The 13,519-nt window shown below is 38.8% G+C and overlaps 1 protein-coding gene across 1 annotated transcript in view; it reads left to right on the forward strand.

The window, feature by feature from the left end:
- Positions 1–13,519, forward strand: part of LOC122669313 (tyrosine decarboxylase 2) — a 54,051-nt gene that overhangs the window by 19,040 nt on the left and 21,492 nt on the right. The window contains exons 8-10 of the mRNA XM_043866063.1: positions 1,973–2,137; positions 4,078–4,134; positions 6,418–6,482. Of these exons, the coding sequence (XP_043721998.1) occupies positions 1,973–2,137; positions 4,078–4,134; positions 6,418–6,482 (287 nt within the window). The remainder of the gene's footprint in view (positions 1–1,972; positions 2,138–4,077; positions 4,135–6,417; positions 6,483–13,519) is intronic.

A 13,519-nucleotide genomic window follows, 5' to 3' on the forward strand; every position in this document is an offset into this window, starting at 1 on the left:
TCAATTTAAATATAGAGTTAAAGTACTCTTTAATTTTTAAATATCTCATATACCTTTATGCCAATCAATACTAGGTTATAACTAAGATCAGATTCTACACCTAATGGTATTAAGGAAAGAATAATCATAAATTTATGGAATTGCCCCTGAGGTGTAAAATTATGAAAATACCCCTGAGAATAGATAATTAATTATTTATCAAAGGTTTCAGGTTTCCAAAATTCTGGAGCATTACATAATAGATGTGTTTTCCATAAATTTCCAAAAGGCCCACTTGTTTGTTTGCATGGGGTGGGAAAGTATGGAGACAACATACATGGCATTAAATGACTTTGTTGGGTGATGTGACAATGGATTTATTCCATCCCATCCTTAAACAAAAGTCCTACCAAAAAACTTTGCGGGGAAGGGAGGGATTGTGATTATTTTATTATAAAATTGAGATGATGTCAGGGCATTAAATGACTTTCCAAGTTACCATCGATTCCTTTCCTTTGTTGTTTCTTTTCCCCATTATAGGCAAGGTTCCAAAACTCGGATCTCGGTACCAACTCGGTTCTGGGAAAAACCGAGTCGAGTTGAGATCTCGCCGAGTTGGTGCAATTTCTCTTTCCCCGACTTGAAGCCTCATCTCGGTGGGTTTTAGACCTAATTTAGGTCTGAAACTTGGTATTCAGCCTATTTTAGGCCATTTAAACACAATGGCACTATCAGATCTTGCAAAAACAAAGTCCAAATATGAGTTTCACTTCGAACCATAGGTTGGTAGGCGTCAAGGGCGATGACGTACTAAAATACCCTACTCTACACATAGTTTAATAATAGAAAGCAATCAAAACATTCAATTAATGTAAAACAACTTAAATAAGCATTAGAAATGTTAAAGTGTACAGTACATCAATCTTTAAACAAATGTTACATAAAATATGATATGTTAATGTTTTCAACCCCAACCATATTCACATAGAATTCCCATGTCATAGTGTTGCTGTAGTTTTGCACATAGTTTGCCGCAGCACTCATATAAGTGTTGTCATCAACATATTCCAACTCCCCTATCCTAGGGTATAGAAGAGGTGGAGGCGGTTGGTTTAACCATTTAAGGCATGAGATCCACTGCTACTGTCATATTGAGGCATGTATGGGTATGGCTGGTTTTGGGACTGGGAATATGGGCCCAAAACCAGACCCAGTGCTTTGATTGTCAAACTCGTGTGTTGACTGCCCAAACTGACCATAGCCACTATATTCGGAACCGGTGCTCTCCTGGCCATAATCATAGTCCAAAGTTGTGTAATAGATCTTAACATGACATGAATCTACTAAGGATTGAATAATTTTTTTTGAAAAAATTAAATTTAGGGAAAAATAGTTTACCTTTGAAAAATCCTTCAAATTTGTGATGAATCTTGAAGATGTGTAGTTGAATCTTCAAATGTGCAGCTTAATCACAGTTCAAGTCTTGAAATCCATCCAAATTTGAAGAAAGAGAGTAGTTTTGGGAAGAAGAGAGTAGATTTTGGGAAGAAGAGACTAAGAGAGAGTACGTTAGGTGGGCATTAAAATGGTAGATGGGCATTAAAAATGGATCAAATCGAGATATCGACCCGAGATCCGAGATCTCGGCGAGATATGGACTTGACTGTTAATAAAAATGGTTCAAAACGAGATATCGAATCGAGATCCGAGATCTCGGCGAGATATGACACCTTTGAAAATCGCCTCAAGTCTCGTCTCGGTTTTTCAAAAAACCAAGAAACTCGGCGAGATCTCGCGAGTTCTCGAACTATGATTATAGGTGGGTCCCACCACATATCATTTTCGACCTGTTTTTACCCTCTAAACAAATGGGCCCTTAAGGGGAAAAATTATCTTCACCTATTCACTTTATATTTACCTCAGCTTTTGTAATAGCTTCTCTTTTATTTCCTCTTAAGATAATCTAACTTGTTAATTCTTGAATGCTTGATAGGGGAATGAGATGTGGTTCCACATTGATGCAGCATATGCCGGAAGTGCTTGTGTGTGTCCAGAATACCGGCATTATATTGATGGTGTTGAAGAAGCAGACTCATTTAATATGAATGCACATAAATGGTTTCTTACTAATTTTGATTGTTCATTGCTCTGGGTAAAGGTATGCTATACTTCAAGAAAAATAAATAAATGAATTCTGTGATGTCATCTAATCAATTGCTTGTTACTTTTTCCTTTTTCCCCTTCTATATGTAAAATTTTGTGCAAAAGCTTAATAATTTGAAAGATAATGTTTTTCTAGTTTTGAGCTTCAAGGCTTTCAAGGATTTTTCAAAACAGAAACCAGTTTTGGATCTAGAATAAGGAGGTTACGTTTTAAGGGGGTTGGAGTGGATCTCAAGCATTAAGCATCTATGCAGTAATCTACTCCTTAAGCCCTTCTTTTAGCTTCCGATCATCGATTAGCTGAAAAGGTAAATTTCAAAGTAACTGTGAATGGAGGAAAATTGCCTCACCTTGATATTGCCTTGCTGTTGTGTTCTTCATTTTCTTCTTATCTTCTGATTCTTTTTAAGCTGGAGTTGGGGAAAGTTTTATCCCATTTACCCTAATCAGTTTCGTTAAAAACGAAGTTCATTTTGTTGCCAAATATAGGCTTCATTTACTGAATTCCTAAAAATTCAACCCTTTTAGGCAGTATGAAATGTATTTTTGGACGAAGAACTCATCTTTTAAAGTCATTTTAGACATGGAATTATGTGTTCATTAGTTCTGTAATGAACTGTATTATCTTTAATTTCTTCACATAAGTGCAATGACTTGTATATTTTAAATTTTAAATGATCTTATCAGGTAACAGGTCTAGGTTATTTTAGTTATTGAACTTTCACAGACGTTAGGGTGAATTTTTTAATGGTTATGGAGGTTGGGAGTTCTTTTATTTATTTATTTTTTGGTTGGTGGACATGCTTTGGTGTAAAGGGAATCTATTGGTGAGTTGCAGGGGCATATAGGCATCATCATCATAGCTGAAATAGAGAAGTTGGCATCCTTAAAAATGGGCTGCTCCTCGTAGGTGTTGAGGCTACTATCTATGGTGTGAATATTTGTTTTGCAATGTATAAAAAATCTTTGCTGAGAAACCCGTTGAGCAATTTGTTATATAGCCTGATCAGAAGAGAACAACTTATCCGTTACATTGTTTCATGCTTCGGAATTTAAAAAACTACAATAAGAGTGTATGATATAGGTCTCATCATGTGTTTGATAAATGTTAAATAATGGGTTTCTTAGGTAGGTTTATTTATTTTTTTTGTATTTCATTTTTTAAATAAATCCCACTGCCCTTTTTTCTCTTTCCGCTTGTCTTATTATTGGGTGTTAGGATGTCAAAAGGGAATAGTTCATTTTATTCAACATTTTCTGAGAACCAAATTTATTCACACAAATTTGATACTGGTGTGTTGAGTTGTTATATATGATTTTTTGATATCTGAAGTACACTTTTTTGTGGGAACTGATGTCCTTACATTCTGAGAACACCAGTGGAGTCCATCGTATTGAAGCAAAAGATCGATTGCTTTCTGCTTGCTTACATAGAGCAGTCATTCACGGGGCTGCATAGAAGTTCCATGGACATGTCTATGGCTGTTAGCAAGTATGTGATAGACATTTTCATGGGAGAGGATGCCCTTAAATATTGAGCAGAGCAGTCTACTCCATCAATTTGAAGTCAAATAACTGATTGCTTTCTTTTCATTCACATGGAGACATGCACAGGATCTTCATATAGGTGTCATGAAAGCATATGGTTCTCAGCAATTTTGCGAAACATAAACTTATAGGTAGTGTCCTAGGCACATATGTAGCTTGGCAAAGGATGAAATTCTTGACACTTGGAGATCAACACTCATGCGCTGCCGTATTTTAGTATGCTGGTTGATTATCATCCTGTGATTGATGGTTCTTTTAAATTTTAATATCTAAAATATTAATCAGAGGGCAGTTATTGATCTAAAAATTGTTTCATTATTTTTGTGTCATGTTCCAGATATTCATATGTGGAAAGTTAATATTCTTATGCTATTTTCTTGTCAACAGGATCGTAATGATTTGATTCAGTCACTTTCCACAAATCCAGAGTATCTGAAAAATAAGGCAATTTCCTTTACTTTTATACCAGCGTTCTATTATACCTGACCTATGGGGAGGGAAAAAGTTTTTAGCTAATGCTTTAAGAAGACTTTTGTTCTTGAAATGTTGCTTTGATGTTTTTATGTCAATTTTTCATGGGCACAATAGTATATTAACATGCCTGTGTTAGTAGGCATGAAATGTCATTCATATTGATCATAAACACCATATACTACTGAGTTCTGTCATGCCTCATTAAGAACTTAATCTAACAAGACCATTCATTTTTTGTAGTGGAAACAAATTTTTTTTTTTGCATAAGCATGCTTAATTGCAGATTTTTTATTATTTTTGTAGAATGTGAAAATTCTACCGTTTGTATTTTTAAATATGCTGCACATTTTACGAGCTGGATGAGTGTTAGTTTTGCCTTCAATATTAATTCAACTAAATTCCTATGCCTTATCCCAACTGCTTGAGGAAGGTTACTGGAATGCCACTTTATTTAAGGCCATATCTGCTTTTAACTAATAATTGTCACAGCATTGGAGGGGCCTGGACGCAAGGCGAAACCAACAAGGTGATCAAGGCTCGCTTAGGCAACACCTTGACAACTATGTACCCGCTTGATAACCTTACTGCTGTTTCTGTGCTGAAACTGTGCTGAGAAACAGCAGAACAGTTTTTTCCAAAACTGTGCTGAGAAACCGCTTTTGACCCGCTTGGTAAACCTGTTCTGAAAATTTGTTCCCAAGAGACTCCCTCTGTTGCTTCCCTCTGGAGAAATGGATATCAAATCAAAAACCAGATTAAAAGATGAGTAACCAAGTGAAGAAAACGACTCAAATATGAATAACAAACAGAGAAAATCGATCCAAGTAATCAAGTGTCATAATGATTTTTTTTTTATAAATAAAACCCCAAAACCCATTCACGATCGAACCCCTTCTTCCCTTTGCTTTCACTTCGGCCTTCCCCCTTGTGCCACTGCCGTTTCTTGCAAACCATCCTCAAATCGAAGATCCAACCAAAGGAGGCCTAGGATACCTCTGTAATCAACACCAGAGTTGGACACTTGAGCTCCAATCTGAGAACCAAACATTCCCAAATCCCAACTTTCTCGCTGGTGTCTTTCTCTCTAATCCCCATTACAGATTTGCAGGCTAACAAATAGGGGAACTGTGGCGACTGGTGTCTTTCTCTCTAATCCCCATTACCCCTCACCCGGATTTGTAGACTAGCACTATCCTCTCTCTCATGATTCACCTCAAACTCAGAACAATTTCAACAATTTGAAGTTTCGAGACCGTCCAAACGAGAAGGGAGAAAAGAGAAGGTTTTTTTTTTCTTTCCAGAAGAGTTGTAGAGAATGAACGATCGATGCGATCATTTTGGTGCTGGAGAGCCTGCGATATGGCAGTAGATGGTCGTTAATGGCCTTGCAATTGACTTGGCAAATGAAAATCCATGAGTCCAATTTGCAACGGTGTGAACGAGAGAGAGAGAGAGATTCTCCAGACCTTCTCTTTGCAACGATGATCTTCAACTGAGAGAGATACCCCTCAGGGAGTCACTAGGAGGTCGAGCTTGAGAGCGAGAGAGCGAGAGAGAAAGACAGAGAGAGGGTACCTGTGCTGGCTTCGACGATGGCAGCATCAACTCGACCTCAGCCGTTAGGGTTTTCTTCTCAGACCTTGGTGAAGAGGACAGCAGGCTTGTGGTTGTGAAAATGAAAAGGCATGTAGACTTGTCGAAAATATCGGGCACAGTTTATCAAACTTGTGCCCAGAAATAACGGAACATGTCCTACATGTTCTGTCAAAACTCTTCCAAAGATCATAAATTTCGATTTATGTTCCCAAAAACACTCAAGAAAAACACTCTGTTATCAAGTGCATTTTAGGATATTTTCCCATTTCTCGGAACGGAAAAACACCAAAAACAGTTTCCCGTAAGGTTATCAAGCGGGCTCTATGTTTTAGCTCACCAGTACTCATGTGTTCATTACTTCAACCTAGTCTTATTTGGCTTCCTTTACCACATTTAATTTGCACCATAACCCCACATTTCACTGGCGAATCTGATAGGCTTATTTGCTTGTCCGAAACCGTTTAGATGACTTTCCGTGATACCTTACTGTTTTCTTAAGATGCATCTCAAGTTATGCTGATGAGCTGTATAAAAAATATATATATTTTTTTTTGATACTTTGGTTCTTATATTTTTCTTTTAATCTGAAGTGGGTATTTATGGTGGAAGTTTAATGCCTGAAAACTCAATGTGTCTATTAGTGTAACTGATTTTCAGGCTTCAGAAGGAAACATGGTTGTGGATTACAAAGATTGGCAAATTCCTTTGGGACGTCGGTTCAGGTGCGTTTTGTTCTTTGGATATGGTACTTGAGACATTCACAATTCTCTTGGAAGTCCAGTCGTCCTATATTTCGTTATAAGTATACTCTGCTTGTAACTTAATCTATGCTGGCATTAGAAAACTTAGTTTTCTGTAATGATGTATTTTAGGACTTAACACATGAAAGCATATAATAAGCTGAATTGTGGGTGACACTTTGACTGTTGCAATGATCATTTTGCGTAGAATTTAAATAATTGAGCAATCATTATTCAAGTGAAATTTACAGACCATGACTTCCCATTTGGTGCATCCATCCTAGTTATAATGAGTAAGTGAAAATATATAAATGGATCCAATAATCATATCCAAGTAAATGCAAAGATGTACACGATGGTGGCAATTAGTTTTTGTGCACATATGGTGACTTCTCCCAATTATAGATTATATTATGTATGTTAACAATCAAATAATAATAAATGGGCAGGTTCCCAGCACTGTCACGTGGCAGTTCCGTTTGCACCTTAACTTTGTGAACATGTTGCCCATGTTATCCCCTGGTCATGCATTAGTTCTCACTCCAATCTGACTTCACCACATATTGGAAATCGGAATAGTGTATTCAGAATTGTTTGACAAGTCAATTCATTTTTATAAATTTTGACCATCCAAGAAACAAAGGGAGGAGCGTTATACATGGCCAAATTGTTGACATGTGCCTTCAGCATGTGGCCTATCCAGAAAATACCCATCTATCCAATGGGAAGAACGACCGTGCCAGAAACCTTTTAATAATAATAATAATAACAAATATAACAGTAATAACGATAATAATAATAACAATGATAATACTAACAATAATAATGATAATGATAACGATACTGATAATTATAATGATAATGATAAGAATAATAATAATTTGTTAGCATGGTGAGAATTGAGGAATGAGAGATACCGCAAAGTAACTATTTTAGATATTTGGGGTCAATCATAAGTAAAGAGGGTGACATAGATGATGATGTTTCACAGAGAATTAAAATGGGATGGATGAAATGGAGAGGTGCGTCCGGAGTGCTGTGTGACCGACGTATTTCTTTAAAGCTTAAAGGAAAGTTCTGTAGGACTGTTGTACGACCTGCTATGATGTATGGGGCAGAATGTTTTTTAGGAAGGGAGGGAGGATAAAAAAGGAGGGGGGGGGATACACAGGGGAAGAGAAAGGGGGTGGGGGAAACTATACAAGCACCAAACACTGGCCTAGGTAGCCTGGCTGGGAGAGCCAAAGAGAGAAGAATCTAAGCCCCAGATAACAACAATGTGCCTATTCCTTGGGGAGTCTATAAGGGAACCAAGAGAAAGCATGTGGAGCCTAGAGCTGACATCAAAGAAGATGGCTTTCCAAATTAGGTCAATGGTCCGGGAGTTAGAAGTCCACCTACGAAGATTCCGCTCCATCCAGATGTGGGAGATAGTAGCACTGAACACAAGCTTACCAACTATATCACAAATAAAGCTGCCAGGAAAGGACATATCAAGCCAAAGCTACTCCTGGGCGAAGGGAAGGGGGCGTCTATTGCGGGGCCAGATGGACTGCAAAGCTTTTTTCCAAATAGAGGAGGCAAGGGGACAAGAAAAGAAAAGGCGGTCGACATCCTCATTCCCATTCCAGCAAAGGGTATAGGAGGAAGATACATGGATGTGGCGATGGATGAGGAAGGCTTGGATGGGGAGGCAGTTGTTTAGGGTTCTTCAGACAGTGAAAGAGTGTCTAGGAATGTGGCTTGTGAACCAAACAAGGTTGCGCCAGGGAACTGAAGGGCTGTGGGGTCTAACAAAATCCCAAGCAGAGCGGGAGCTAAAGATACCATTGTTGGCGGGAAGCCAGGTTACTTTGTCCGAATGAGAGGGGTGGGGAGGGGGGAGGGGGGGAGAGAGGCCCAAAACCAGGTGAGATCGGGGGGAGGGGATAGGGGGAGACCAGGAGCCGTGGGAGATAATTGAAGAGAGAGAGCAGATTTAGGGATACCAGTAGAGTAGACCCTTCGGGCTCCAATGATGTTGTAGAGGACACTAGTGGGATGCCAAGGGTCAAGCCAAAGGGAAATGAAGGTACCATCAACGATCACAGAGGAAGTGGCACTAAGGGCAAGAGGACGAAGAAGGAGGATTTTGCGCCAGACCGAGGATGGGTCCGTTGGCTGGTGAATGGTCCAAATGGAATCGGATTTGAGTAAGTAGGAGTAAACCCAATTAACCCAAATAGAGTCCTGCTTGGAGGAGATTTTCCAAATTAACTTGAGGAGGCCTGCAATGTTGTAATCACGGATTCAACTGATGCCAAGGCCTCCTTCAGATTTGGGATGGCTAATTGCTGCCCAGCTGATCAGGTAGAGGAATTTAGAGGATTCTTGGCTGATGAGCACATTTATGTGTGAAATCTTAGGGCCATAAAGCATGCATTTTTATACTTGGAACGGAACTACTCGAGGTTTTTGTTTGTGTTTTCAGGTTTTAGGTGAATTCTTGTGAAAATGGAGCAAATGATGCTAAGGATCCATTTTTAAGCTATTTAGTGGTGTTTGGCAGTAGCCAGAAGCGCCCAGGAGTCGAGAAAATCAAGTTTGGATTGAGTACTGAAAGAATCACACCAATTAGTCAAATTTGAATGTGATTACAGTGGGCCCCTTAGCATAATTTTGAGGTATTAATAGTATGGATGCGTAGTCCATCGAGTCAGCTTCGCAACGGTTCAAACAGCACTTGATTCCGAGTTGAAACGAAGAAGTTACGGCCGTTTCGGTAACGACGCAAAAATGGTCTGCAAGGGTTTGTTTGTAATTATCAAAAATTGACCGGAGACAAAGTAAAGCGGAAGTTCGGATTCTAGGGGCTTTAGTGCAATTCGCAGAAGTTATCTTTTCTGTTAGCCGAAAGATTCCATTTGGAAGGCTCTGGAGCAGTCCAACTTCAACTTGAGATATCTTGGGCTCCCGAACTCCAAATTGGACGAAATTTGGGTCTATTTTGGGTGATTTTTTGTAAGGAATACAATAGTGAGGTCTATATAAGCATCCCATGCTCCACGTTTTTTGAAGGACAAATTTGACATTTCATTAATTGTGAGTAGAATCCTAGTCATCCTCATCACACTCTCTCTCCTCCAACTTTCCAAGGGCATTTTTGGAATTCTACTTTGGATAGATTTCTTTTGAAAAATATTCTCTCATCCATGGAAGGTTGAAAAGTCAAAGATGCCTTGATCTCATTGCTTGGAGAAGACACCTACAAGGAAAAGGAAGCACAAGTTAGAATTAGAAAGTTACTTTTTGATAAATAGAAGGTTTATGTAGCTAGGATTTTTATCTCTCTTAGTTTCTATTTTTTTCCTTTTTCTTAGGATTCAAGGCATTGTAAAGGAGGAAGGAGAAGAGAATATTCTCTTTTCTTAGGGAATATTTCTCCTACCACTTCCCTCTTCTCTTCTCCTCTCTTCCCCCTATAAATACCCCTACCCTCTTCTTTGTAATATTGTTCAAATTATTAGTGAAATTTCTTCTTTTCTTCTTCTAGTTTTTGGCTTTCTAAGTTGTAGTTTGATTTCATGCTTTCAATTCCATGGTTGTAATGCTTTTGATTCCTGTTTTAATTTTATGTCTTCAATATGGTTGTAATAATTCTAGTTTAGTTTCAAGCTTTCTAGTCTAGGCTTCTAAATTCTAATGAGAAGATTTAGAAGACTTGGAAGAGGAAGCCATGGTAGGATTATTCAAGTGTTCAAGCTTTATCAAATTACATTCATGCAAGGATTAATTAGTTCATGCAATTCAACTTTGGTAGAAGGGAGTATCAATTTCTTATTTTTATTTTTGTGTTCTTCTTCTTAACCTCTTAATTCTTCTAGTTTCTAATTTCTTCTTCTTATTCTCTACTTTATTTTTTTTTCTTCTAGTAGTTTTATTTTATTAGTATTCTCATCTCCATTAATCCCTCCATTCTATTAGGAATTTTCATTCTCCATTATTTTTATTTTTATTCTCATTCTCTATCTCTTTAATTCAATCATGCTTTTAGGACTTTTATTTTTTATTCACTATTATTATCATGCATTGTAGTAGGATTTTAATTTAATTACTTTTGTTTTATTTTTTTTCAGATTTGGTAGCGTCATTTCAAGTGTGATATCAACTTCAATCCGGTTCAAGCTTCAATTAGTTAGTTCTATTTCTTTGATTTTTAGTTTTTGATTGTGTGGTTGTGGCAATTTAATTCCTCCAATTTCGTTAATCCGCGTTAGCTGCATAATAGGTTAGATGGATGTGTGTTAGGACGTAGATGCTTGTGAGTTAGGATCTGTTAGTTTAATTACTGTTAGTTTAATTCAACAATTTAATTAATTTGGTTTACTTTGCATTGCTTTAAAGTGAGTAAAATAAGGTGGCGTATATCTCCTTGAGTTCGACCCATAGCTACTATTGATCCGTATGCTTGCGGTTATTATTTTGTGCAAACAAGTTTTTGATTATTTCGCATGCTAGGGCACCTAATTCCCTCTCTCTCTCTCGCTTTGCACTCAAAGAAACGTATGCACAAAACCAAACTACCGCCACAATCAAAATTCACAAACTTCACCAATTAAGTCCAACACACCCCCCCACACTTAATTCATGCAATGTCCTCAATGCATGCAGAAAAGAAGGAATATGGACAAGGGAGGGGATACATACCAAGAAGTCAGTCCTCAAGGTAAAGAGGCTCATGGAGATCCATGACCTCTTCCACACTTGGAACAAGCATCTCAATGTATGGTTTCTAACGTTGGCCATTTACCTTAAATGTAGCACCTGTACTTGGATTGAGGACTTCAACAGCCCCATGAGAATAAACAGTTTGAACAATAAACAGTCTGAACAATATAGGGGCCATCCCATCTTGAGCGTAACTTACCTAGAAAGAGGTGCAAACGAGAATTGTACAACAAAACTTTCTGACCTACCTCAAAAGATTTTCTTAAAATGTGCCTATCATGGAAAGCCTTGGTTTTTGCCTTGTAAATCCGGGCATTCTCATATGCCTCATTCCTAAGCTCTTCCAACTCCGATAGTTGGAGTTTCTTATGGGCACCTGCAGTGGGTAGGTCAAAGTTAAGCTTCTTGATAGCCTTAAAGGCCTTGTGCTCAAGCTCAACAGGTAAGTGAACGCCTTTCCATACACCAGACGGTACGGAGATTGACTAAGATCGGTCTTGAAGGCTGTCCTATGGGCCCACAACGCATCTACCAACCGATTAGACCAATCCTTACGGTTCGGGTTAACGGTTTTCTCAAGAATATGCTTTATCTGCCTATTTGAAACCTCAACCTGGCCTTTAGTCTGGGGATGATAGGGTGTGGCCAACTTGTGAATGACACCATATTTCCTCATGAGGGCCTCAAAGGGCCGGTTGCAAAAGTGCTTGCCCTAATCGCTAATGATAGCACGGGGAGTACCAAAATGGGAGAAGATGTTCTCCTTCAGAAATTTCACAACTACCTTGTGATCATTGGTCTTACAAGCAACAGCCTCAATCCATTTGGACACATAGTCTACAGCAAGTAATATGTACTGGTTACCAAAAGAATTAGGGAAAGGCCCCATGAAATCTATGCCCCATACATTAAACACCTCAACTACCAGAATTGGGTTGAGGGGCATCATATTCCTCCTAGTGAGACGCCCTAAAGATTGGCACGAGGGACATGCCTTGCAATAAGTAAAAGCGTCTTTAAAAAGAGTAGACTAATAAAATCCACACTGTAAAACCTTGGCAGCTGTCTTATTGGGCCCAAAGTGGCCTCTACAAGCCTGATCATGGCAAAAAGATAAGACAAATTGTTGCTCATGATCAGGAACACATCTCCGGATTACCTGATCCGGACAAGTCTTAAAAAGATAAGGATCATCCCAAAAGAAATATTTAACCTGTGAAAAGAAACGATTCTTATCTTGGGTGGACCAATGTGCAGGTGTCACACCCGTAACCAGATAATTAACAATGTCAGGAAACCAAGGTTCACTAGACACTGCCATTAGAAACTCATCAGGAAAGTTCTCGTTGACTGGAGAATCCACGGTCAAGGAATTAGGTAGCCGGGATAGATGGTCTGCAACCAAATTTTCACACCCTTTCTTATCCCTAATTTCCAGATCAAATTCTTGCAACAAAAGGACCCACCTAATGAGGCGAGCCTTAGCATCTTTTTTCTGCACAAGATATTTGATAGCTGCATGGTCAGTATAAACAATCACATGTGATTCAATCAAGTAGGGCCTGAACTTCTCTAATGCAAACACAACAGCTAAAAATTCTTTCTCAGTGGTGGTATAATTGAGCTGTGCATCATCAAAGGTCCTACTTGCATAATAAATCACATGGGGCAATTTGTTGATTATTTGCCCAAGAACAACCCCTATTGCAAAATCAGAGGCATCACACATAAGCTCAAATGGAACTGTCCAATTTGGAGCTTGAATAATGGGGGCTGGGGTCAATGCTCTTTTTAATTGCTTAAAACTCTTATGACACTCAGGGGAGAATTCAAATGGGCAGTCCTTCGCCAAAAGGGAAGTGAGAGGTCTAGCTATCTGGCTAAAGTCCTTGATGAATCTCCTGTAAAAACCTGCATGGCCCAAAAAAGATCTAATGTCCTTCATACTCTTGGATGGTGGTAAATTGACAATAAGGTCCACCTTAGATCTATCAACCTTAATCCCCTCTTTGGACACAATGTGACCAAGAACTATGCCTTGCTTCACCATGAAGTGGCATTTCTCCCAATTCAAGACCAAGTTCTTTTCTATGCATCTTTTAAGAACCAAAGAAAGGTGATGCAAGCAATTAGAAAAGGTAGAGCTGTGCATAGTTGTCACGGTGGTTAGGTGACCCAAGGCAGTGGAGAGGACCAAAGTTCAAGGCGACACCAACTAGGCGACCAAGGCGCCCAAGTCGACCGAGGCGCCTGGACGCCTAGGCGACGCCTTGACAACTATGGAGCCATGAATAGAAAAATCATCCATAAAC

This window comes from Telopea speciosissima, chromosome 7 (genome assembly GCF_018873765.1).
Source record: "Telopea speciosissima isolate NSW1024214 ecotype Mountain lineage chromosome 7, Tspe_v1, whole genome shotgun sequence".
In the NCBI taxonomy this organism is placed as follows: Eukaryota; Viridiplantae; Streptophyta; class Magnoliopsida; order Proteales; family Proteaceae; genus Telopea; species Telopea speciosissima.